The sequence below is a fragment of the Muntiacus reevesi genome, chromosome 14 (genome assembly GCF_963930625.1).
Source record: "Muntiacus reevesi chromosome 14, mMunRee1.1, whole genome shotgun sequence".
NCBI lineage: Eukaryota > Metazoa > Chordata > Mammalia > Artiodactyla > Cervidae > Muntiacus > Muntiacus reevesi.
This window is the reverse complement of record NC_089262.1, coordinates 7,595,384-7,622,935: the sequence shown is the minus strand read 5'-3', so window position 1 is coordinate 7,622,935 and position 27,552 is coordinate 7,595,384. Positions and strand designations below refer to the sequence as shown.

Here is a 27,552-nt window from a genome sequence, read left to right as displayed (position 1 = left end):
CATAATTCTAAATATTCTACCAGATTTTATAATGTCCTTGATATTGGCCTCCTTCCTAATCCACTTTTTTTCACAAAATCATCTAGGAAGGGCTCATTCATGTTCAGAAGTAGGGTAGGATTATTAGAACTCACCTTCTGTTACATTTTCTCCAAATTCAGTTTCATTCCAAGCATTTTGCTTATTTAAAGTTTTGTTTTTTGGTTGTGAACTGTTTTTAAAGTCTTTTGAGTTTGTTACAACATTCCTTCTGTTTTATGTTTTGGTTTTTTTGGCCAAGAGGCATGTGGGATCTTAGTTCCCCGACCAGGGATCGAACCCACACCTCCTGCATTGGAAGGCGAAGTCTTAACCACTGACCGCCAGGAAAGTCCCTCCAAGCACTTTAGGTTGCTTATCAAAGATGCTTGGTTCCTTAGAACCAAATATGCCTCCTAGAGTCCCAGAATTCTAGAGGTGCTAAAGGATTTTAGGTATTGCATATATGTTAATTCTATTAATTAAAAATTAGTTACATTGATGCATACCACATATAAAAATTTAAGGCATTGGCAACCCTCAGTGCTGTGGTCCATGGGGTCGCAAAACATTGGACACGAGTGAACGACTGAACTGATATGAGATTATAGGGCTTTCCTGATGGCTCAGAGGTAAAAAATCTGCCTGCCAATGCAGGAGATGCAGGTTCGATCCCTAGCTCGAGAAGATCCCCTGGAGAAGGAAGCGACAACGCACTTCAGTATTCTTGCCTGGAGAATCCCATGGACAGAGGAACCTGACAGCAAGCTATAGTCCATGGGGCCACAGAGTTGGGTGAGACTTAGTGACTAAACAACAGCATATGAGATTCTACATAAGATTTTACTTAAGGAAGTGAAAGCGCACGCGCACACACACACACACACACAAAGCAGAAAAAATGTAGAAATCTGTACTCTAGTGCAGGGGTCCCCAACTCTTGGGCCAAGGACCAGTACCTGTCCCTGGTCTGTTAGAAACTGGACCACACAGCAGATGGTAAGCCAGAGGTGGGTGAGCAAGCAAAGCTCCATCTGTATTTATGACTGCTCCCCACCTCACTCACGTTACCACCTAAGCTCTGCTTCCTGTCAGATCAGTGGCAGCATAATAAATGGACATGCTTGAATCATCTCGAAACTGCCCCCCCATCCCAGACTGTGGAAAAATGATTTACCATGACCAGCCCCTGCTGCCTGAAAGCCTGGGGACCCTGCTCTGGTGGATTCTGCACCCACCTTGATGTGTCTCTTCCCAGTGTCAGGGGAGGGTTTGGAAGAAGCACTGTTGAGGTGTGTGGACCATAGATTCATAGGGTATGGTACCAAAGCCTCACATGTCCCTTCCACTTGGGGGGCACCATCAGGGTGCCTGGAGCCACTTCAAGGTTGTAGGCATAGAGCTTCCTCAGCCTATTCCAGTATGCAGCAAGCGGGCTGTCGAACAAACTTCTTGTGTGTGAAGCAGTGTTCCAGGCACTGGGGACACAGAAGTGAACCGAGGGGATGAGATGCCTACCCAAGTGGGAGTCACCTTCCAGGGGGGCTGAGAATGCCTGTTGCTGTTTCCATGCAAGACCACACAGGCCCCGTGAGGAGGTAACCCTTGAGCAGAGATGAGCCGGGGGTGTAGGCATTAGCCAGGTTTGTGTCCCAGAAAGTGGGACGAGCTGGTACACAGGCCACAGGAAACACATCTGCCTTGTCTGAGGATCAGCACAGGGTGTGGGGGTGATGGGGGCTGGGAAAGCCAAGAGAAGGCAAGTGAATAGATCTGGTAGACCCTTGCAGATGGCTTTAACTTTTCCTCCAGGTAAATGAAGGACCCCCCTGGAAGGCTGTGGCAGAGGGGGGATGGGATATCAATATCTGTTTTAATAGCACAATATCCTTGCTGTCTCAAGAGCAGACTGTTCAGATATTCGAGATGTGTTGTTGTTGTTGTTCAGTCACTCAGTTGTGACTCTTTGAGACCCCGTGGACTGCAGCATGCCAGGCTTCCCTGTCCTTCACCATCTTCCGGAGCTTACTCAAACTCATGCCCACCGAGTTGGTGATGCCAACCAATCATCTCATCCTCTGTCATCCGCTTCTCCTCCTGCCCTCAATCTTTCCCAGGATCAGAGTCTTTTTCCAGTGAGTTGGTTCTTTGCATTAAGTGGTCAAAGTATTGGAGTTTCAGTGTCAGTCCTTTCAATGAATATTCATTGTTGATTTCCTTTAGGATTGACTGGTTTGATCTCCTTGCAATTCAAGGGACGCTCAAGAGTCTTCTCCAGCACCACAGTTTGAAAGCATCAGTTCTTCAGTTCTCAGCCTTGTTTATAGTCCAACTCTCATATCCATACATGACTACTGGAAAAACCAAAGCTTTGGCTAGACAGACCTTTGTTGGCAAAGTGACTGCTCTGCTTTTTAATATCCTGGCTAGGTTAATCGTAGCTTTTCTCCCAAGGAGCAAGTGTCTTTTAATTTCATGGCTGCAGTCACCATCTGTGGTGATTTTGGAGCCCAAGAAAATAAGATGTGTAATGTCACGAAATCAACCTCAGTTTTTATATCATACCCTGGCCATGCAGTTGTAACTCTAGAGTTTCGTTAGATGAATCATGCCTCCTTTAAAATCAATGCTAGGACCATGAGTGAACCCAGAGGCTTTAAAAATGAATGCATTCCATGACAGGGCAATCGATGGCTTGTATGATTAATTAATGTTTGCTGAATGGCTACAGCTCCGAATTTAGGTGTATACACATTTCTATGCTTTAAGTATACAGTTGTTTGTTTGTCTTTTTTCCTTAATTATGGGCTTCCAAGTGGCTCAGACAGTAAAGAATCCACCTGCAGTTCGGGAGACCTGGGTTTGATCCCTTGGTCGGGAAGATCCCCTGGAGAAGGGAAAGGCTACCCACTCTACTATTCTTACCTGGAGAATCCCATGGACAGAGGAGCCTGACAGGGTTGCCAAGAGTCAGACACAACTGAGTGACTTTCACATTACTTCACTTTCTAAATTAAGGGAAAAAAGAAAACTGTTACAGGCAGTAATGAAGGTCAGTTGTGCTCAATGACTAAATTGTGTCCAACGTTTTGCAAACCCATGAACTGTAGCCTACCTGCCAAGCTCCTCTGTCCTTGGGATTTCCCAAGCAAGAACACTGGAGTGGGTTACCATTTCCTTCTCCAATGAAGATCAGTTCCTTTGACAATTTCAAAGTGAAGGAGAGTGGATGAGAGCCCAGATTTCCCCCAAGCTACCAAATTCCAATCCTGGTGCCCCACTAGCTTCTATGTGGTTTTGCAAAGTGGCTTAGCCACTGTCCTCATCCTGAACATAACCTTAATGGTATTTCCCACACAAAATTATAGAGGCATATATGTGAGATAAATGTATAGAAAGCATGTAGTACTGTGATGAGAGAGTAACCAAAGTTTTTGAACTGTGGTGTTGGAGGAGACTCTTCAGAGTCTCTTGGCCTGCAAGGAGATCCAACCAGTCCATCCTAAAGGAGATCAGTCCTGGGTGTTCATTGGAAGGACCAATGTTGAAGCTGAAACTCCAGTACTTTGGCCACCTGATGCAAAGAGCCAAGTCTTTTGAAAAGATCTTGATGCTGGGAAAGATTGAAGGCGGGAGGAGAGGGGACGACAGAGGATGCAATAGTTGGATGGCATCACTGACTCTACGGACATGAGTTTGCATCAACTCCGGGAGTTGGTGATGGACAGGGAGGCCTAGCGTGCTGCGGTCAATGGGGTCGCAGAGAGTCAGACACGGCAGAGCAACTGAACTGAACTGAACTGACTGGAAGTTTTATAAACTGCTATCCGTGCTGTGGTAAGATCTGGCCCATTTGCAGCAGAACAATGTCCCTCATTAATGTGCTCTCTGTTGTCGGTTTCAGGGTTTCTTATGTCGTGATGTCTGGCTATCTGCGCTGTGTTGAATGGGGTCCCTCCAAAACTCATCTTCAACTCAATTCTCAGCATGTGACCTTTTTAGCAAACAGAATCTTTGCAGATGTAATTAGTTAAGATAATGGATTGAGTGGGCCCTAATTCAAACACCAGTGTTTTCTTAAGAAGTGCATTTGGACAGAGACACACAAGGGGAGGACTCTATGATGACAGTTGCAAGGACCAGAGTGTTGCTTCCACGAGCCAACGAAGGTCAAGGATAGCCAGCAGTCACCAGAGGCAGGAGAGCCCAGAAAGAAGCAACTCTGGCTGATTTCTGACCTACCCCTTGGGAACTGTGAGAAAATAAATTTATATTTTTTAAAGCCACCCCGTTTGAGGTGCTCTGTTACATCAGCCGTAGGAATCTCATACCTTGTCTGCTCAATCAAAAAGAATAGTCCTGAATTTAAAAAGCCCCTTATAAAACAAAAGCCGCAGTGAGCGTTTGACAAATTAGGAGTTCCACTGGGCAAGGATCAAAGGAAGTTTGACTTGGCATTATTTTGTGGAAGGAAACCTTGGGCTTTGATATATAAGGATTTAAACAATGATTATAGCACATTTGTATGGGACTCTCAGGTTCAGATGTTTCTCTAATGCTGGATGACTTCAGTTTTGTAAGAATCAGAAAACAGTAGTTAGAAGATATGATAAAAGTCCCCTTCCAATTCTCTGACTTGGAAACTGCCAGTAAGAATAAAATGGGCTTGCCTACATTTGCCATAGATGTAAATGTCCGTGTACGGCGAATTGATGTTAAAAGTGAATGAATACACTTAATATCCACTAAGAAGTAAAGACCCAGAGACAGACTGGACAAATCCTTTCAAATTGACTCAACTCTTCACCCCTTTGTCTTGCAGTGCACACCTTTCCATCTCAAGTGCCCCCAGTGTCTTAGTTCAGGGATCAAACCCAGGCCCCCTGCAATGGACGTGTACAGCCCTAACCACTGAACTCCCAGGGAATTCCCAATTGCACTTGTTTTGAACCTATCAAGTGTGACCCCTAAACTAATTATCGAAGCTGCCTTTGCCCAAGGATAACTAGATTGACGCTTGACTCAGGTCGCATAAAAATCACAACTGTTTCAAATTCCAACTCGTTTGCATTTTGCTTCTCTTTTGAACACATACAGTCTCATGGTCCCTAGCAATTTGTTTATAATCATCATGACAATTTAACATTCTCCAGCATTTCACAGAAATCCATGACATAAGAGTATGAATGCAAACATATTTTTTTAAAAAGCCCTCAGGTGGTTGTTAATTTTTGGCACTGTGTAATTAAACTAGTTTTTTTTTTTTTCATGTTATCTTTTGCCAGTATCTAATTAGCAAAGCCATCTGCTGAAAGAGTGTTGGCCCATCTGCCTAGAATGTTGTTCTCTTCATTTTTATGAAAAGTATCTGCCTTTGCTGGTCCCGGTCTAATTAACTTCTCTGTCTGCAGAATGTGATAATACACAGCTTTGTTTATATACTTCCGCGAACTGTGGATTTATATGTATGTAACTCCTCCGTAAAAGGAGCCAATCTTTTTTTTCTCTTTCTCCCATCCTATTTACTTCTGAGATCACAGTTCTGTTAATCATAACTAGAACATGTGTGTGTGTGCACGACAGAGAAGAGTATACTGTATCGTGAAACCATAAATGCTTTGACACACCCAGGATTTCTGCAGGTATAACATGATTTTTGATAAACCTGCTCTCTCTGAAAGTTCTGTCACTTCCTGAAAGTTAAAGGTGTTGTAAGTTTCAGTGTACCACTGGATTCTGGATGAACATGCTTCTGTAACAACAACAATGACCTTGGATGCATTCTCAGATTTAGCCTGATGCTGACTAGGCTGACAGAAGTCACTTAAATTTTATTGTAAATTAATGTCTGATTTGTGTGAATATTATCTCTCTGTGTGTTTTTCCTTATTTCGTTCATTATCTATTGGTGTCTTGCACTTGGTCGGTATTTAATGAATATTAAATGAGAGAGTGGTAAATGTGTGTGCATAAAGCAACACTTCTGTAAGTTGTTGAATAGCACAGAGATTATTTCTAACTATTTACAGACAAAAAAAGTCACAAACTGGAATCTTTGTGTCTTTTAAGATGTAGATATTTCAAACTCATTGCCTTTGGATATTCGAGTAACCACATTATCACTGCAACAAGTCTGCTTTTGAAAAATGTAACGAAGACTAAATACAGAATAGAGTCAAACATTTAGATACGTTTTCTCTACCAGGTCTTTTGCTACAGAAAAAGACAAAGAGATGACAAAAATTTAAGGACGTGAAAGAAACAGAGATAGAAAATAAGATCACGAGTGTTGCATCGAGGTCTGAGTGCAACAGACCTAGAATGTATGTGGAATGTAGACCTAGAATGTAGACATAGAATGCCTTAGCCTTTGTGGTGACTGCCATAAAGGCAGGTTTGCATGGGTAGAAAGTGTCTCAAAATGCAAGGCAACCAGAAAGATGGCTTCGTAAATCATAGCGGAATTTGTTCCAAAATTATCAAAAAATTTCATTCTGCACAATAAATCTCCATTGAGATTAGAGCAAGATGGCTTGATTTTTAAAAATTTATGAATCTTACAGAATAAAGAAAAGTTGTGACCAGGCTAAAATGTAATCTAATTCAAGCAGAATAACTGAGAAACTTTGAGAAATCTGATCCTGGAGAGTCCCACTGAAATTCATATTTCTCTCCAGTGAAAGCGTCTTTACCCGTTGCTGCCACCAGGTCATACAGGTAAAGTCTAGTTTGCTGAATGAGCGAAAAATAAGGGGCTCGGTGCACTGGGAAGACCCAGAGGAATCGAGTGGAGAGGGAGGTGGGAGGGGGGATCGGGATGGGGAAATACATGTAAATCCATGGCTGATTCATGTCAATGTATGACAAAAACCACTACAATATTGTAAAGTAGTTAGCCTCCAACTAATAAAAATAAATAGAAAAAAAAAAAAAATAGAATACAAGAGTGAAAAAAAAAATAAAGGTGCTCATCTGGAACACCCAATTTTAGGCCAATCTGGAAAAGATACATTTCTCTAACTGCATTCTTTATCAAATTCTGTGATATCCAATCACATGTGTTCAACTCTACAAAAGATAGTTCATTTCTCTTCTTAATATAATTTCCCTTTATCCTGTCTTCTAGTCAGGGTGAAGGTGAATCAACAGAATAGCTACATAATCATAGTCTTTAATTAATTCTGGATTTGAATATTATTGGAAACTTGATATACTGTAATAAAAATGCCACAGGAAAGCAATTTTGCTACTTTTAATAACTGTCTTTAGAAAATCTGTAAGATTTTTTCCATTTTCTGTTGGTCTAATAAACTTATGTGAGCAGTTGCTCTTTCTGGGTAAACTGGATAAAGTAGTGACATATGTTCAAGAACTGTCACAATTTTTTTTTTTCTATTACTATCCCCTTCCAATCCTTGGCCAGTGTTTATCTTGAGAATGCAAAGGCTACTTGGATGTTAGGAAAACATGGGAAGCTGATTGTTTGCCATTTCATCAGAAGGATTTGACTTTTGATGGCATTTGATAAATATTCTTCCTGTAGCTCTGGCACTAACTGCTTCTTTCAGCTCTTAAGTTTACTGATGAGTGCAGTACTGTTTAACTTTCAACAAATTCACTAGACAAGCGAGAGCCACAAGGAATGCCCCATTATCTGAAGCATTTTACTGAGTAATTTGCCTAGCGATTATGCAGCACAAATCCTCTTTGTGATCTATAACTCTAGGTCCCCTTGATAATATAATATCCAGGTTATACCAGGGTCTACTTGGCTGAAGACTGTGTCATATTGTGGGCTTGCCTGGCGGCTCTAGTGGTGAAGAACCCGCTGGCCAATGCAGGAGACACAAGTCCGACCCTGGGTCGGGAAGACCCCCTGGAGAAGGAAGTGTGACCTACTTGCCTGGGAAGTATCAGGGACAGAGGAGCCTGGAGGGCTGTGGTCTGTGGAGTCACAAAGGAGTCAGATACAACTTAGGGACTAAGCAACAACTGTAATGCCATACTGTATCATTTCTTTTTTGAGTTTGAGTAAGGGTGAAGGTGGGACTTCCCTGATGGCTCAGATAGTAAAGAATCTGCCTGCAATGCAGGAGACCCAGGTTTGATCCCTGGGCCAGGAAGATCCCCTGGAGAAGGGAAAGGCAACCCACTGTAGTATTCTTGGCTGGAGAATCCCATGGACACAGCCCATGGGATGGCAAAGACTCAGACATGACTGAACAACTAAACACATAAACATGCCCTCACCTTAGAAAGTGAGAAGACATGGATATCTTTATTTCCATGAAAACAACAGGATGAGCTTTTATACAGAGGTCTGCTAAAGGAACACTCCACTCGAAACTACAGCAATGCACTTCGTTTATCTGTGCTTCCTGGGGATATATAATTATGCAACTGTATGTGAAGCTCTTATCTCTTCTCTGAGGTGTCATCACTTCTCATAAAAGGATCTGTCTCTCTAGTGTGAAATTCAAGTCATTTGTTTGCATTAGATGCTAATTAGCTCTAACCTTCTTGGTGCCATTAAGCATTATGAACAGGAAAACATCACAGGAAGAAAGAACAAATTCTTTCATCAGATGTTGACACGGACAAAAATCTCTAAGTCTGCACACGGGAAAACAGTTATAGTATTGTTTCTGTTTGAAAGGCCCTTAAGTGATTCTCTCTAGAACACTTTTCTTGTGGATTCATATTTGATAAGCAAGATAAGATTTGGAAAATGTGGTGTTTTATGTTTTAATCTCTTATGTAACATTCTTTGGAGAACAGTAGATGTTAGATAATGGTGTTGATATGACTTTTGTTATTTTCCTCAGTTCAGAAGAGTTAGAGAAAAAAAAACATTCTTTTTAAAAGTAAGAGTGAAGCCTTTATTCTCTTGCATAATATCTAGCATTAGTGTTTTTTCACTTAGTTTATTATGTAGCAGTAATCCAAACTAACAACAAATTGTCCCTCACTTCAATGTTTTTTTTTTTTTTTTTTTTTCTGGTAATGATTCATCTGGTTCTTCAGAACTCTTGAATTCTTCAGAAATCCAACTGTAACAGGAAAATACGACAATATTGTGATGACAGACGGATAGAATAAAGGAAACATTTAGGCCCTATGAAAGTGCACATTCAATAAAATAGTAGAAAATATAAATACCGCAGATGCTTAAATCTGTTCAAAATATGATTCCCAATCTCAACATACCAGCCATTAAAGCTTGCAAGCATCCTTTCTTCCTGTGAAGTGAGTGCTGTGTGTTATCTTGACTAAGCACAGGTCCACTTGTGAGTTAGCATCAGGTGTCAAAGGATGCATATCAAATTGATCAGCGTGAGTTAGATCTGGAAAGTGAGGGAAGAAATTTAGAAGCTGTAGCTCTCAGTATTTAGTGGGAGCTAATGAGAGTATGGAAATTAGTGGCTTTGGAAGGAAGTAGTAGCTGGGCTTTGCATGAGCTGCTTATTTTATTGACTATTCATCATCTATATGTGTGTTTGGGGAGTAGGGATACACGCAGTCAACCTCGCTTCATTATCTATGAATACTGATAAATGACAGACTATTAAGATATACATGTCTACATGAGGATTTGGATCAGTTTGTTCCACGGCTTCTGTTTTCAGCATCTTAAGAATCTATTCCATGATGCACTGAAGTGAGTGTTTCTGTCATCACTGTGTCAGAGTCACTGACTCATAGCGTGTGCCTGTCTTATGGCGATGTTTGAAATATCACATTATTGCTGCATAAATGAAAATACTTAGAGGATGAGATCTTTAAAATGCTTCCCTTTGAAAGCTCAGTGTAAACCCACATGACCGGATGACATGCATTTTGTGTAAACTTTGTGAGTGTGAAGATGCTGGGTGCTGTGGCCTCTCTGCATCACCCCTTCTGGGTACCAGTGCCTTATTGTTTGCTTTCCTCTTATTAAGTCACAGTCCTAACAGTTGATATCACACTGGCGTTTCTTACAGGCTGTGGAGTGGGAGTGTGATGAAGCAACCAAGAAGGCCTGTTACAGCAAAGGCAAGTCCCAGGTAAGGAGGATGCTGTCACGGGCATGTCATCACTGACTTGAAGGCCAGTATGTAGAATATTTTAATATGAAGGTTACTCCTGGTTATGGTGCCATGGAAACTGAAAAATGAATGAAAAATGATTCAAAATATACACACAGGAAATTCTCAAGGTTCTGCCATTTAAAAGTGAGATGAACAATAGTCAGTTGTTAGGATTCAGAACATAGCAGATCTAATTTGCCCTCCCAATCATTAGAATGAGACATGAAATTAATTGGTTATGATGTTATTTAGAAAAATATGGACCTGAATTTTGAAAATGCTATTTTAATTCCCCCTAATCATTCCTGATGGGCTTCCTGGATGGCTCAGTGGTTCAAAGAACAGCATGTATATTATCTGTGGTGAAATAGACCACCAGCACAGGTGGGAGGCATGAGTCAAGTGCTCGGGCCTGGTGGGCTGGGAAGACCCAGAGGAATCGGGTGGAGAGGGAGGTGGGATGGGGGACCGGGATGGGGAATACGTGTAACTCTATGGCTGATTCATATCAATGTATGACAAAACCCACTGAAAAAGAAAAAAAAAAAATAAAACCAGGCAGGAATCACCATTAAAAAAAAAAAAAAAAAAAGAATCTGCCTGCAATACAAGAGACACAGGTTTGATCTTTGGGTTGGAAAGGTTCCCTGGAGGAGCAAATGGCTACCCATTCCATGATTCTTGCCTGAAAAATTCCATGGACAGTGGAGTTTGGGAGGCTACAGTCCATGGAGACACAAAGAGTTGGACACAACTGAACAAATGAGCACAGCACAGCGATCATACCTTGCAGCTCTCTCCAGGAAGTGATTGTATAATAAACCTAATTACTGGATCAAAAATGATTTGAGATTTTTTAATAATGTATCTTAACATATCTTTATATGTTAAATAAAATATAGGGCCTTCCCTAGTGGCTCAGATAGTAAAGCATCTGCCTGCAATGCAAGAGACATGGGTTTGATCCTTGGGTCGGGAAGATCCCCTGGAGAAGGGAATGGCTACCCACTCCAGTATTCTTGCCTGGAGAATCCCAGGCACAGAGGAGCCTGGAGGGCTGCAGTCCACGGGGTCACAAAGAGTCAGACACAACTGAGCGACTAACATCCACATCTTTAAAATGAGCTCTCTCTCTCTCTCTCTGTCTCCGAATGAATATCTACATCCTCAAGTTCCCAAGGGTAGATTATCGCTAAGGTTGGAGATACATCTCTTGAATTCCTGTGCACATCACAGGTCTTGCGGTTCATTCACTCAGTCGTGACCCCACGGACTGCAGCACGCCAGGCTTCCCTGTCCTTCCCCATCTCCCAGAGTTTGCTTAAACTCATGTCCATTGAGTCGATGATGCCATCCAACCATCTCATCCTCCATCATCCCCTTTTCCTCTTGCCCTCAATCTTTCCCAGCATCAGGGTCTTTTCTAAAGAGTTGGCTCTTTGCCTCAGGTGGCCAAAGTATTGGAGTTTCAGCTTCAGCATCAGACCTTCCAATGAATATACAGGGTTGATTTCCTTGAGGATTGACCGGTTTAATCTCCTTGCAGTCCAAGGGACTATCAAGAGTCTTCTTCAGCACCGCAGTTCAAAAGCATTAATTCTTCAATCTACCTTCACACAACTGGTCAGCTCAGTAAGAGGCCTCAGTCCTTTTTCCAAGGAATTTTATATTTTGAGAAAATCATACTGGCTCATCCTGAAGGAATTCTTCTGCAGCTGATCCCTAAGCTCATGATGTTTCATTGTGTTGAAAGAAAGTGAAGTCGCTTAGTCGTGTCCAACTCTTTGCAACCCCATGGACTGTACCCTGCCAGGTTCCTCTGTTCGTGGGATTTCCCAGGCAAAAATACTGGAGTTGGTTGCCATTCCCCTCTCCAGGGGATCTTCCCGACCCAGGCATCGAACCTGGCTCTCCAGCATTGCAGGCAGACTCGTTACTGTCTGAACGACCAGGGATCGTTCTGTTAGTGATCGTCTTATTTACTGGAATGTGGGCCTTTCCCATGTGAATCACACTTAAGGTTACAGAAGAAGCAGACACACAGCGGCAGAGAGGGCTCTCTGTGCAAAGTGTGGTCCCAAGGCCAAGAGCTTGGGAGACACACAGCAATTGGGGAGAGGGCGCTGGTGAAGTATCCTCACACCACCTGTGTTTGTGCAAGACTGCTGCGCACTTTATTTTATCCAGTTTCATCCCCTGTTCCTTTGTCTTTTAAATCAGCGGTTCTGATTGACATACACGGAGGCGGGTCTCAGCACACTTAGTCATTCAGTTTCCCAAAAACTGAGGAAAGAGCTAGAAAGAAGGAAGAGGAGAAAGAAAATGCCAATAGCTAGAGAAACACTTGGAGACGTTGATAAAAAGCTGAAGTTGCTGAAGGCTCTTTACTGAAAGTTATATTTAACCTCAAAAATTCCTCTGAGATAAGTCATCAGAGACACAGATGATTTAAAGGTAGCACCAAGTTCCAAAGAATCACACTAGAGTGTCTCTTAAAATTCCCCCCAAAATAAATGAATCAGAACATAGTAAATTTATTTACCTCTGTAATAAATTCAGTGGAATTTGTATATATTATATATAAAGCTTTTGAAAAGGGGCTTCCTATATGCCTTTCCTCTCCGCCCTCTAACACTTACACGTCTGATGGGTGGATTCCTGCACTTTTGTTCCTTACTCCTTGGCACAGAAGAAATGCTTCAAGGAAGACTCTCTGTACTGAACAGTGAAACAGATCAGCTTGGGTGTGAGGGCTGGAAACGTGACTTTCTTTCTTCCGGCAAGATCCACGGATGGGAAACACTGGCCGCTCTGGCCATGGTTCTCAGACCAGCGCTGTCCCTTGTCTGGTGACACTGGTGACCCCAGGGCCCCTGGGCTTTCTTCTCCCTCTTCAGTTCAGTTCAGTCACTCAGTCGTGTCCGACTCTTTGTGACCCCATGGACTGCAGCACACCAGGCCTCCCTGTCCGTCACCAACTCCCGGAGCTTACTCATGTCCATTGAGTCGGTGATGCCGTCCAACCATCTCATCCTCTGTCATCCCCTACTTCTCCTGCCTTCAATCTTTCCCAGCATCAGGGTCTTTTCCAATGAGTCAGTTCTTCACATCAGGTGGCCAAAGTATTAGAGCTTCAGCTTCAACATCAGTCCTTCCAAGGAACACTCATGACTGATTTCCTTTAGGATGGACTGGTTGGATCTCCTTGCAGTCTTCTCCAACACTACAATTCTACAAAAGCATCAATTCTTCGGTGCTCAGTTTTGTTTATGGTCCACCTCTCACATCCATACATGACTACTGGGAAAACCTTTTACTTGTCCCCTTTTTCCTCCTTTATTGTCTGTCTTCATCTCCCTCTAGGACTTTGGATCTTTCTCCTCCTCTTCCTGCTTGCTAGGGCTATGATACACCCATGAGCAGCCCTAGTCAGCTTTGGGAAACCTAGCCAAAAATCCTGTTGACACGTGCCTGTCCTAAGGCTTGTCTGAGAACATGTGTAGTTGGTAGCCCTGGGTCTGGGAGTGGCTGTGCCCGCCTCTGCCTCTAGGGCTCCATCCTAACCCTTCCCTGCCCACCTTGCTATCATTCCACCCTGCCTCACTCACCCGTCTCCCTGGACTCGTGTGTCCCCTGTCCGTGGGCATTTCTGCTTCACCTGTCCCGCCCTACCCTCCATCTCCTGCATACCCCACTGCATGACTTCTCAGTAGCTGTTTGTATTTCCTGGTCAGTCTGCGTGTTAATTACCCAGCCCTTCACTCCTCAGCTGGGAGCTGGGCCTGTGGATTCATGTTGATCCCAGCCTGTGGTGGCTGTTCAACTTCACTCCACTATGGCGTGAGCAAACGCACGGTCCTTCGTCTGGGTTCTGCTCTCAGCACGCCTGATGTTGGGGCCGGATCACTCCCCGCTGTGGAGTCTGTCCTGTTATTGGTGGATGTTTGACATGATCCTGGCCTCTACGTGCTGGGTGCTGGTAATTCCTCTCACCCATCAGGACAACCAAAAATAGCCAAAAATGTCTCCAGACATTGCCAGACTATGACCCGGTTGAAAATTTTGGCTGTAATTCTCCAAGGTGGGAAATATATTGACAACTTTTACATTGTCTGTGTTAGATTTTACTCTCCCTAAGAGTCCTTTCATGTTTCATCTCAATCTTGCTTATATAATCATTTCATGGACTTTCAAAAAATCACAGTTAATCCTCTTCGTCTCTGTGGACTTCAATCTCCTACAAGTTACAGGAGAACATTCGATTACTTAATCTAGCCAAGATTCCTCCTGCTAATAGTCTATGAGTCTTTAATTTTAAAACAATCTTGTGGTAACGTTATACTAGTAGATTATTACTCCTCGGGGTTCAGAGTTGCTTCTGCTGAGTCAAAATTGGCCCATATTTTGCCTTAAGCTGTGATCATTGGTTGTTTGGTGGTTAGAAATTAAGCAAGTAAAAGCCATAGAACATGCTGCAAAGGCTAGCTTCATGCTCATCAGGAATATACTTTTGATTCACAGAAGGAGTGAATCATTATTATATGTAATTGAGGCTTCCTGATACACAGAAAGAAAATGAGCAAAACAAACATTTTCAAAGGAAATCATACCTTTACGTTCCACATGTGTCTGGTTTTAATAGGCTAAGAACAATGGCAAACCTCAGTAATTAGAAACTGATTCAAACTGCGTTTGTGGATGGAGTTACTTTTTTTTTTTTTTAAGATGACTATAAGACAGATGAAGATGAATTTCAAAGTGCCGACACTGTGGGAAAGAGAAAGTGCATGTTCTTTCAGGTTGCATGGAGCACGCTGATAAACTCACAGTTCTGAGCAACCTGAGCTTGGTTGTAACAGAATTCGGTTTTGTAGCAGAACTGTGTGTGCAGTGAAGTTCCCTGGCACAAAATTATATGATAGGATTAGGAAGGGAAGAACCTAGGCCGTGCTGCTGGGCCGGTCCAAGGGCAGGGAGAGCAGGGGGACCTCCCAGGTTCTTCCTTTTCTTTCACTAGTTCCTTTCTCTTATTTAGCATCCCCGTTGGCTTTCTTAAAGACCTGAGCCCCGCTCTTGGAACCCAGAAGGAAAGGAACTAAACCACTCCCTAGGGCTAGTCCCTGAATTCAGAGGTCACACAACCCTGGTTTCCCTGTGCTGACACTTCCAGAGCCCAGATCAGAAAACACTTCGCTCAGGTTCCTTTCACTAAAATATAACATCTATTTGGGGGAGTGGAATTTGGATTTTCCTAGTCGCCCGGAGCTTAGAAATAGGAATTCAATTATCTTTTCATCTGTGCTATAGTAATATGAAAATTTCACACACAGATTGACAGTTTCCCCTCTCCCTGAAATAAAAAGAATAAGGCAAACTGTGACATCTCAAAAATGAGAAAAATGCCAGCCATTTTGAGTGAACTCATTTTTTCCTGCCCTAAGGAAAAAAAAAAAGTGGTCTGTGCGTCTCCACATAATGCATTTTACTGTAGCAACAGGAATGTGGAGTGTGGGTGAGGGGGCTGTGTCTGCAGGGTCGTACCATCCATGCCCACTCTGTTCCCTGGAGAGAACATTCCTCCACAGGCTGCAGGGGTTGGGAAGAGAGAGGACACTTTTCCTCAAGTTTCTCGGTGCAGTTGGGACCAACCCGAGCATCATTTCATGTGCAGTCCATTAAAGTGACCATTCAGGGACTCGGGGTCAAGAAAACATAGCCAGATCTTTGATTCAGGCCTGTTTAGCAGAGAAGGGTGGGTGGAGGCTGCCAGTTCTTCGTGAGCTTTGAATTCGGTTCCACTTAAACTTTTCCAGCTCACTTGGGAGAAAGGGGGTGACTTGGCCTGAAAGGATCTTAAACATTCCATCTACGAAAAAGGGAGGGCGAACTCTTGTGTTGTTTGTGGATTCAAACAGTTTTCTAATAAAATCTGTTGTCGTTCGTTATTTTTGAAACACCATTGTAGAATTTGGCTTCTAGAACTATTTAAATGTGTTTGACACAAATATTATTTTAAACATAAATAGTCAGTTCACTTGTGATCTAACAAGAGCTCTTTGTCTGCTTGGGGTCATTATGTCTAAACCAAAATCCTTCCCACCGTGACCTTTAACAACTTTACAAAGGAAACACAGCCGATTATTAAGGGAATAAAAGAGTTCCTTTATGCACATATTATACTTTATAATTTTCGAAAGCGTCTTGTTTGTGATCTCATCTCAGTATTTTAAACACCAAGTTCCTAGAATGATTCTGCTGGTCAGTGGGAGAGTCTTGTTTAGAATCCATTGTTCCCCCTGCTGTATCCTGCTTCCCCGTTGTCAGATTCTGCTCCTGGCCAGGTTAACTCAAGAGAGGAACAACAAATCACCATCCTGCCTGGGAACCTGGTGATGTAGGGGGTAAACAACATTTTCGTTCGAAGTGCCAACATTTAGAAACCTGTGAGTTAATCAGTGAAGGCGGTACTTTAACACCTTTATTCTGTATTCTTCATTCTTAATTGTTCCCAAAATGGAAGATTCTTTCAGGTTAGATGCTAACAACCTGTGCGGGTCACACACACCAAGTTTTGGTTTATAAATACATCAAAAATAACTTTTTTTTCTTTTTTTTTTTTTAATGAGAGACTGGGGAAAATCCAAGAAAAACAGAATATTAAAAATAATAATAATAAATGGAGGAGCTGATTGGGGACACATGGGCACACATAGCCCTTCCCAGACAGCATGGCCTTCCAGGAGGAGAGGGTATTCTCAAGGAGCCTGACCCCCAGAACACACTTTTTACTAATTGAGATAATTTGGTATCTTCCCTCATATATTTTTCCCAAGATTTTCTTTTTGAAAACTGGTTGGACTTGTCCCTCCACTCTGACACGTGTCAGCATCTGAATTATCACATCCCCCGCCATCTTTCTTGTTCTCCATCAAGTCTGTGATGGGCCTTCAGGACGGTTATTGACCTGCAGCCCTCTTTTCACTTTGTCTTTCTTTGGGGAGATGAAGATAAATGCCACATGTGGTATCTTGATTGTTTCTCTTCCTATAGTCAATGAGAGACCCTTGCTTTTCTTTAGCGCATCTGTAGGACTCAGCCACCTTTCAATGGGAATGATTCTCTTCCAATAACTCACCCTTACCCCCAAGTTCATGGTGACGTGACTGTCTCTAGCATATTTCTACCTGCGTCAGTCTCCTGGAAAACCAACAAAATGTTTCTCTTACATTTTGACCCAATTCTTAAAAGAGGTCTAAAAGCAGCAACAGAAACAAACTCCCGCCCCCAAAAGTCTCTGCGCCGTTTGTAATTTTCTCATTCATTATTACAGCATCGCTGCTGTGTCTGTTCTGTCCGCTCTGGCCATCCAGAGCGCTCTGAGCCCTGTGTTCCCCGAGATTTCTCTCTGGAGCCCCCTCCCTTATGCGAATAGGGCTGATGTTTCCACCACAGCCGTGATCCTGTCTCTGTGCCCCTATGCTTCTGGCAGCTGCACGCTCTCCTCTGCGTTCTTAGAACCAGAGCTCTCAGAGCCTGGGAAAGGAGACCGACGTGCCTTTTTGAAGTCTGGTGTTGTTCTTTCTCTTTAGAACTCTTCTTCCCTTTCCCCAGCTATAAAAACAAAGCAGAGCAGAACAGAACAAGCCTCCCCATCTGGTGCATCTTTCTCAGTTCAGTCCAGTTGCTCAGTCGCCTCTGACTCTTTGCGACCCCATGAACCACAGCACGCCAGGCCTCCCTGTCCATCACCAACTCCTGGAGTTTGCTCAAACTCATGTCCATTGAGTTGGTGATGCCATCCAACCATCTCATCCTTTGTTATGCAGTTTATTTTTAATGTATTTATTTATTTTAATTGGAGGATAATTACTTTATAAGAGCCTGGTGGACTATAATACCTGGGGTCACAAAGAGTTGAACATGACTGAGCAAATTCCACACACAAGGGCCTAAATTGTGACTTCTTCCACAGTCTCTACCATCGAGTGTCTAATCAGTAGATTCTTGCTGGGTGAATGAAAAGCTTTGTAGCTGAATGTTCCTGTACTACTCTGACCATGCCCCAGATATATATGTATGTTTTGCAACCATAAAAAATATTCACTCCCTTAGCATGGGCTTTCATCCCTCATTGTTTACTTGTTATAGTTGTATTTTACTTTTTCACCAAAAAATCAAAATTGTTTATAGATTCTTTCTGTACACAAAGCAGTTTAAGAACTTAATCTAAAACTTGCTTTGGTTGTAATCAGAGCTTCACTTGTGACCCTTGTATTTGGAGAAGCATTCTCCATGGTTTTTGAAGTTCCTGGGCAAGTTTCCTAAACTGCTGTTTCATGAGCCGCTCTAATAGTTTCCTTTATTTATTTTCCTACCATACGTCAAAGGCAATTTAGAGTTTGCACTGTTATCAGATACAACACAAAATGAGACCACATTCATCAAAAGAAGACACATGCTTTGAGATTTTAACTGAACGTGTATTAATCTTCACAAATATCCTTTATTGAGCAAGTGTGCAGACGAGGGTAAACTGTTTAAGATTTTTGTTGTTATTTTTGGGCAGTATCTGAGAGGAGGTTGTTTGTTGGATTTGTAGTGGTCAATTAACTTTTAATTTATTGAACAGATAAGACATCTTTGTGTTCACCTTCCTCTTGAGCTCAGGCCTCTTAATCCTTTTTCTTGTGTTTTATTTTTTGTTTTTGTTTTCCAGGAGGAATGTCAGAACTACATTCGGGTACTGTTGGTGGGTGGGGACCGGCTGTTCACGTGTGGAACCAACGCTTTCACGCCTGTCTGCACCAACCGCACGGTATGGCTTCATGTGGAGTTTTGATAGATTTTAATGCCAGGAAAACCCAAACAGCCTATTAAAACACCACTTTTAAAATGTGTTCCTATTCTCCAAGGAGTTGCATTTTAATTCAAAGCATGTTTTGTCAAACTGAATAAAGACTTGATGTATTTTTTTATTACACGTTATATAATAAGCTTGTTTAATTAAATTTAAATATTCTTGCAAGCTATTTCTATCAGCTTTTTTCTCAACAGTGACCCTAAAGATAATCCTAAACATATTCTTTTTTCTTCTCCTGCTTCATTGCAGAGATAGTGTTAAGTATTAAAATGACCTAAAATCACAATCCAAACAAAGAAAATGCAATTTAGAAATTGGACAAGAAGTGTGTTGAAAAATTAAAGCAAACTAACAAACAAATGGAATCCAAGGAAATATAAAGTTATTACCTACCCTCTTTCTTTTTCTTTTAACCTATCATTATGAACAGGGGACTTTTCTATATCCAGGTCTCATTCCTATAGAATTGCAGGGTTCTCAAAGCACATGTGTAATCTTCCTAATTTAGGATATTCATTTGCTCTTCCTCAGGGAATAAGAAATGATGAAGAAATATCATTAATTTCCTGGTTACACAATTTCTGTCAAAGGCTGAATTAATCTTCCTCTTTTACTATTCTTTATTTTCAAGTTAACATTCAGTTACTGGAAATAAAGAGAGGATGATGATGATGATAAGAAGCGATGCTCACAGAGACAGCCCTAGGTATCGTGGCCTGTCCAATGCGCCTTACAACCACTTCATGCTCACATCCACCCGGCCTGGTGGTTATCCTTTGGGCCATCGTTTTGTAAAAGAAGAATCTAAGGCTTAAAGACTTTAAGTAGCTTACCTGGGTCTACATATGTAATAAGGGTTTCCCTGGTAGCTCAGATGGTAAAGAATCTACCTGCAGTTGGGGAGACCCAGGTTCAATCCCTGGGTTGGGAAGATCTGCTGGAGAAGGAAATGGCAACCCACTCCAGTATTCTTTCTTGGAGAATCCCATGGACAGAGGAGCCTGGCGGGGTACATTCGGTGGGGTCGCAAAGAGCTAGATATGACTGAGCGACTAAGCACACACGTGTCATAAGGCAGGCAGGGTATCTGAGCCGCTGCCTGACCCCTCTGCTCTCCTACCTCTCAGGTAAGAGAGAAAAGCTGAGTGAAGATCCCCTCCTCCAACCACCCAGAGAACCTCTCCCATTCAATGGTGGTTCAGCTTCTCAAATGCAGGAGTCCTACTGCTGGACTGCGAGACACTAATTTGCATCTTGGAACACTAAAATCTAAAGCCTTGGAAATTTGAGCTACATGGTTGCTAAATGTCCACGCATCCTTACTCATGAACACAATTTGGGCTAATCAATCCACTTTTATTGATGAACCTGTTGCTAACTTCTCTTGCAGTTTGTACTTCTATAAACATTGACATTGAGTTTTGTAATATAAGTGGGCAAATCTGCATTGCCCCATTGTGTTATGAAAAGAAGTCATAAAAAATAGTTTTTTGGTTTTTTTTTTCATAAATGGTAGTCTTACTCTGTCTTTGGTGAGTATGCAACATCCTGGGGTTCAGTAACTCTCACGGGATGACGAGAGATTGATTGCCAGATTCTCTGACAGTCACCGCAGGATATTATTCTCATCACAGTCAGAGTGTGGACGTCTGGCCCGTGCTCTCAGCCCCAGAGAGTTCATTGTACATGCTTCATTTGCAAGTTGGGTGGATGTGATCCATTAACACTATTAAAGGGGTTTCATGGGGGATCGCTGACTTTTCTCTCTTGCCCTCACTCCTAGTTGAGTAACCTGACGGAGATCCATGATCAGGTCAGCGGCATGGCACGGTGCCCCTACAGCCCCCAGCACAACTCCACAGCCCTGCTCACGGCCGGCGGGGAGCTCTATGCTGCCACGGCCATGGATTTCCCGGGGCGCGATCCGGCCATTTACCGAAGCCTGGGCATCTTGCCCCCACTCCGCACTGCGCAATACAACTCCAAGTGGCTCAACGGTGAGTCTCACCCTCCCACCTGGCTTCCCATCTCGCTGGTCTGTGATGCCCTTGATGTCCTTCGTGCTCAGAAGCAAGCTGTCACAATTTTCAAAATAAAATGATTTCCTCCTTTTCTAAAGGAATCAAAATGTAACTTGTTTTGTTCTTCGATGTAGAAAGGCATCCGATGGCTCATTTCCAATTAGGGAGAGAAACAATTCTCTCAACACTGTAGGACATAGTAACATAGGGCTAAGGCTGATACAAGGGTTCATCAAGCTTAAGCTGCTTTCTTGTATTATTGTTTGAAGTTCAGGAAGTCTGATGTCATGTCACTGTCTGTAGAGTCATGTGCATTCTTTCTTGACTTCTTTACTGTATACCTAAAAAGCGAAGTTTCCAGCATTGCATGAAATTTTCAGATGACTGTGTAAAAAAATGTGTTTGGCTATAGGGGGCCCCAAGTAGCTTGACAAATCTTTAATTTAATTTTTTGTTTTATATTGGAGTGTAGTTGCTTTACAATGTTGTGTTAGCTTCAGGTATAGAACAAGGTAATTCAGTTACACATACACATATATCCGTTTTTTTTCCAGATTCTTTGCCTGTATAGGTTATTACAGGGTACTGACTCGTTGAGTATCTAGTTTACAGGTGTGTGTGTGTGTGTGTGTGTGTTCAGTTGCTCAGTCTTGTCTGACTCCTTGCTACCCCATGGACTGTAGCCCTCCAGGCTTCTCTGTCCGTAGGATTTCCCAGGAAAGAATCCTGGAGTGGGTAGCTATTTCCTTCTCCAGGGGGGGTCTTCCCATCCCAGGGATTGAACCCTGGTCTCCTGCACTGTAGGCAGATTCTGCAATGAGTGGCCCTTTCCTCCTTCAGGGAATTTTATAGATCGTGGTGTCTGTATGTTAATCCCAAACTCCCGATTATCTCCCCTCCCACCTTTCCCCTTTGATAATCATAAGTTTGTTTTTGAAGTCTGCGAGTCTGTTTCTGTTTTGTGAAAAAGTTCATTTGTATCATTTTTTTTTTTTTTGATTCCACAGGTAAGTTGACCAAAATTTTTTTAAAAGGTATCAAGTCTTATACGCAGGAGGTCAGGGTAGGTGTCATTGGAGATGCTCACTTCAGTGGCTCAGGAATTAATAAGCCCCCAATTCTGCCACTACTGTCTCTGCCACTCACAGTCTGTCAGATTGGTCCTCAGGCTGGCTCTGCTTATGGGTGCAAATTCACAGCTACAGTTCCAGCTACTGCCCTCAGATATGACGATATCCAGGGGAGAACCACATCCCTTATGTCCTTTTTTAAAGACATCAGAAACTGCCAGAAGATTTCCTTCAGTCCTGGCCTAGAACTTGGTTACTTGCTCACTAAATGAGGGTGAAGTGATTCCAGCCTCCCACACTGAAGTTAAAGTTGGCTATGTACTGAGACTATGATGTGCCAGCTCCGTATGTGTGCACATTCATGGGTGAATATGGTGATACACACATGCGCGTGCACACACACACACACTAGCAAGCACAGTGTCGTGGACAGACACATGCTCCGTATGTAATCCATTCCCTCAAGCCTTTGTTTGGTGGTTTGCATAAAGATGAGCTCTTATAATTGTCCTTATAATATTTACTGTTCTGAGCTGTCAAGTCCTACAAAGTTGTGCTGGCTTTCACCAAGTAAAAGCTCATTATGTAGATCAGAGTTTCTAGACCTCCGCACTATTGGCGTTCAGGGCCAGATGATTCTTTGTTGGGGAAGGGGGTTGTGCTGGTTATCGTAGGATGGTCAGCTACATCCCTGGCTTATACCCCTTAGAAGTGTTAGCATGCCTCCCCCCTGCATCGTGACAACAGAACATTTGTTCAGAAACTTGCCAATATTCCTTGGGAAAAATATTGCCTCTCATTGAGAAATTTTTGTTGAGAATGATCACTTACACATATTTAGGTGTATGGGGTTTCCCCAGTGGTTCAGTCGGTAAAGAATCCGCCTGCAATGCAGGAGATTGGGGTTCAATCCCTGGGTCGGGAAGACCCCTGAAGAAGGAAATGGCAACCCACTCCAGTATTCTTGCCTGGAGAATCCAATGGACAGAGTTGCAAAGAGTTGGACTTGACTGATAGACTAAGCATAACTCAGGAACCTATATAACATGAGCATTTTGTAAAATAATATAGTCAAACCAGCCATCACAGTTTGCCTTTAAAATACTTCCTATTAGAGAAAAGCGTAACGTTACCCAGTTTCTTCAGCAAGTTGAATGACTCCATGTGCTTCCAAAGGGCAGCGTGAATTGTTTTCCCAAACTGAAGCAGTTTCTAGCTTCCCTGTATTAACACTATTTCTGTTGAACTGGTTTCAGCTGAACCTTCTGACTCTACAGAAGGTCTTCTTTCTGCTCTGATACATTCATCTGTGTAGCTTAAAGTTCTTTCTTTTCATTTGTTGATTTTCCCCATCCAAGTAAAATTCCAGTTAAAAATCAAAATGAGTTCTTCTGCAACCACAAACGTTGCATTTAGACTTTGCTGAAAGCAAAGTAAAAAGTAATTAGGAGCACAGTGTCTTTCTTTTCCCAGAAGTAACACCCTGAAGAATATCTTGGAAAAATCATTCAAATTATAGCATGAGTTATAAGCGCTGTTTGTTTCTATGTATTTCCAGGTGGATCAGGTACTCAGATTCTGTTAACCCTCTGGGTGGAATCTCTTCCATCTGAGAGTCAGGTGAGGACCTAAGTAAGGACAGTTACTGTAGGCATGTGTGTCCTAAATCATATATGATGCTATCCAACTGTGGACATTGCAAATAAGACCAAGTAAATACACTGAAGCCGCCACCTGGCTCCCGGTGTCGTCATAACACCCATGGCACTGAATGGCCTGCCTTCCTCAGAGAGCGGTGCCCCGCCGCACCAGGAGGCCCCCACTCCCGGGCAGAGAGCCCCGAGGGTCCCGCCTTCTTGTGTGTCCCGTGTTCGTTCCCTCTCTGTGTTCTCTCGGGGGCACTTTTTCTGTTGAACTCTGAGATGTCCTTTCTCCCTCTCGTTGGCCCCGGTCATCTGCTCCGATCGCTCCTCCCTCCAGCATGGATTCTGGTCTCTGACCCCCACTCAGCTCTGCTTCCATTCCCCCGCGGAGCCTGGATGCAGGGACATTTATTCTCACTGACCTACTTGGAGTCCACACTTGGCATCTGCTTGCGCTTAGACCCGACGCCCTCTCCCTTTTTCTGTCTGCCAAGCTCGGGAGTAATTTTCTTCCTTTATTAGAAGTTGTTGCTTTACCTGTTGCCCCTTCTTTTTTGCTATATCCTTAAATTTCTCACGCTCTGGTGATAACCACCATCTCTTATAAAAATGCTCATCTCCTCCCTTGTCAGTGAGACAAAAACAAAGAAACCCAATGAAACTAAAAGCATCCTTAGCTCTGCGTGTCCAGGAAGACGCCTGTTCCCGTGTGATATTGCTTGTGTGTGTGCTCAGTCGCTTCAGCTGCGTTTGCAACCCTATTGTGTGATATTAGGGACCCCTTAAATGCTGCTCTTATGTTCTTCTAAGTTTTCAACTGATGGAGGATCAAGGGACAGGAGTTAATCAATGACAGTCAGAGAGGTGGATTTGTTTGTGATAGAACTGTGCGAATGTACTGGAAACTCTCAGAGCTGGTACCTTAACATGATGCAGACTATAAGCTGCTGAATGAAGAGGCTCAGCCTTCCATGTGGGGTCGGCAGGCAGCTTCCTCAGCATCGAGCTCCCATCTGGGGATGTAAAAACCTGGGGTTTTGATTGAAGATGCAGTTTCCAGAACCTGGGCACCAGGAGCTGGGAGAAGGCAGCCCTCCACCACAGGTCACCAGCAGGAAACAGAAAGCAGGGTAGCAAGCACGTGTGAACTTACAGGGTCCTTTGGGCTGAGGTCATTACCTTTTCTTGGGCTCAGTGATCATTTTAAAAGGTAAGCGATGGAGACTTAAGGTGGAAAGACCTGCCGGTGAATCAGTGCTCACCCCTCAGGGAGCTGAATCGTCTCAGTTCTCAATTTCCTCATCTGCAAACTGGAGATAACTAGTCACTGGACCTGGAAGTTCTGAGAATAAAATGAGACCATGTAGAGATAATAAATATTAGTAGCAAATAGCTGATTATGAATAGATGTAATGACTGTGAACTCCCTGATTCCTGATACAATATCTGACTTCAGTGCCAGAGAGTAAATACTTGTTGGCCGAGTGCACCTGGGGCTGTGGTTCCTGATTACTGGCACCTACCGGCCTCCTGTTTCCTGTCTCTGCTGACACTGACTGTCTGCCTCTGAGCTTTCCCCACCCCGCTCTGGGCTGGCCTCTCTTGGCCATCTTATCTTGCTGCGGCCACATCCAAGTCCCCCAGGTACATTCCTATCACTGCCCAATCCGTGGTACCCCCAGGTGTCAGCAAGACCCAAGGACCCCCAGAGGCCATCACTCAGCCAACAGCTGCTCACACATTATGATAAGCAGAGCTCCCATCTTTGTTTTGGACATTCCCCCCCCCCCTTTTTTTTTGCCAACATGTCTCTGTTGAGGAAGGAGAATTCTATCAGCAGGGGAGGTGTGGAGGATGGTACCTCTGAACCACGGTCAGCAGAATTTTTTATTTCAGATCCACTGTTGTGATTAAGTTCTGTGTAGGATAATTTGCCTGTCCACGGAGGGAATATCTTTCCATGATTGGGTTAATTAGCTTGTAGAGGGGACACTCATAGTGTGACCAGTTCAGCGGTCACATACATTTTTCATTTGCCTCTGCCAGTCCCGTGCCAGGCGTCTTCCTTCTCAGCCTCCAGCCAGGCAACAGCCCGGTACCAGCCAACTCCATCTCCTCAGGCCACACCTTCAGGGGCAGTTTGGACAGTGGTGGTGTTCATTTGTTTCCTAGCATTGCTGGAACAAAGTACCACAAACTGGGTAGCTTAAAACAGAAATGTGTCTTCTCAGAGTTATGGGGGTGAGAAGTCCAAGGCCAAGTTGTTGGCAGCCCGTGCTCTTTATGAAGACTCCCGGGGAGGACCCTTCCTCAACTCTTTAGTTCTCAGCATCCCTTGGCTTGTGGCCGCATCACCCCAGTCTTTGCCTCTGTTCATGTGGCTTCTCCCTGTGGCCCCAGGTCCTCACATGGCCGTCTTCATGTCATATGAGAACACCGATCGTATTGGACTAGAAAGTGAGGGTGAAAGTCATTCAGTTGTGCCTGACTCTTTGTGACCCCATGGACCATACGGTCCATGGAATTCCCCAGGCCAGAATCCTGGATTGGGTAGCCTTCCCTTCTCCAGGGGATCTTCCCCAACCCAGGGATCAAACCCAGGTCTCGCATATTGCAGGCAGATTCTTTACCAGCTGAGCCACCAGGGAAACCCAAGAATACTGGAGTGGGTAGCCTTCCCCTTCTCCAGCAGATTTTCCCGACCCAAGGATCAAACCAGGGTCTCCTGCATTGCAGGTGGATTCTTTACCAACTGGATTAGGGACCCACCTTATTCCAGTATGGCTTCACCTTTACTAATTATATCAGTCATGACCTTATTTCCAAATAAGGTCACATTTATAGATACCAGCATATCTTGGGGTGGGGGAATACAATGCAACCCATAACAGTGCCCTAAACAGGAAATGCTCAAATGTTGAAATCTTAAACTTTGGTGTTCCGTTTTCCAGTGATGCTCTCTTTCTGTATGGCCACTAAATCCTCTGGCTATTCCATCCCCCCATCTCAGCAGTGTCCTCTTCACTCTTGACAAACAGGATTGCCTTCTTGTTCCAAATGGGCATCGGAAGTCATCAAGGAGGGCTCAGGGGATGGTCCTCTTTGCCCAGGGCCGAGCTGGCCTGCACCTCTCTCCTCCTTCCATGGTCCAGAGCACTGGTGCAGACAGTCCTTCCACTTAAACCTTTGCTTTATCCGCTGTACATCTGTCCTCCAGCCCACAGTCTTTGGGGAAGGAGTCCCTCTCTCCTAGGCAGCATTCTGACGTGGATTTCATCTCGCGCATTCTCTCTCTGAATTACTCCCTCAATGGACTGTAGAGAAACCCTGACCACAATGAGCACTCTGACCCTCCAGGTCAAGAGAAGCCTAAAGGATACTCTTCAGGACGTGGGAACATGTAGATAGAACAAGCCATGACTGTTCAGCGACCCCAGTCTCTGGGCCCCCCTATGCTTCAGGGCTTCTCTTCAGGCGAAGGTGCATCAAGCTGTCCAGGTGATGTCCTGCCAGCATACAGAGAGCCCTGAGGAAGCCTCTGATCTTCCCCGTTGATATTGTTCAGTCACTCAGTCGTGTCTGACTCTTTGCAACCCCATGGGCTGCCGCACACCTGGCTTCTGGGTCCTTCACCATCTCCCAGAGTTTGTTCAAACTCATGTCCATTGAGTCGGTGATGCCATCCAACCATCTCATCCTCTGTCGTCCCCTTCTCCTCCTGCCCTCAGTCTTTCCCAGCAGCAGGGTCTTTTCCTGATGCTGGGAGTGAGTTGGCCAAGAGTCAGTTGGCTCTTCTTATCAAAGGATTGGAGCTTCAGCTTCAGCATCAGTCCTTCCAGTGAATATTCAGGGTTGATTTCCTTTAGGATGAAC

At 43.6% G+C, this 27,552-nt stretch overlaps 1 protein-coding gene across 5 annotated transcripts in view; it reads left to right on the top strand.

Moving 5' to 3' along the window:
* The window catches only part of SEMA5A (semaphorin 5A), a 534,007-nt gene that overhangs the window by 323,541 nt on the left and 182,914 nt on the right, over nt 1-27,552 (top strand). For all 5 annotated transcript variants that reach the window (XM_065905244.1, XM_065905242.1, XM_065905243.1 and 2 more), the window contains 3 exons: nt 9,999-10,061; nt 18,802-18,900; nt 20,729-20,942. In XM_065905244.1, coding sequence (XP_065761316.1) covers nt 9,999-10,061; nt 18,802-18,900; nt 20,729-20,942 — 376 coding nt within the window. The remainder of the gene's footprint in view (nt 1-9,998; nt 10,062-18,801; nt 18,901-20,728; nt 20,943-27,552) is intronic.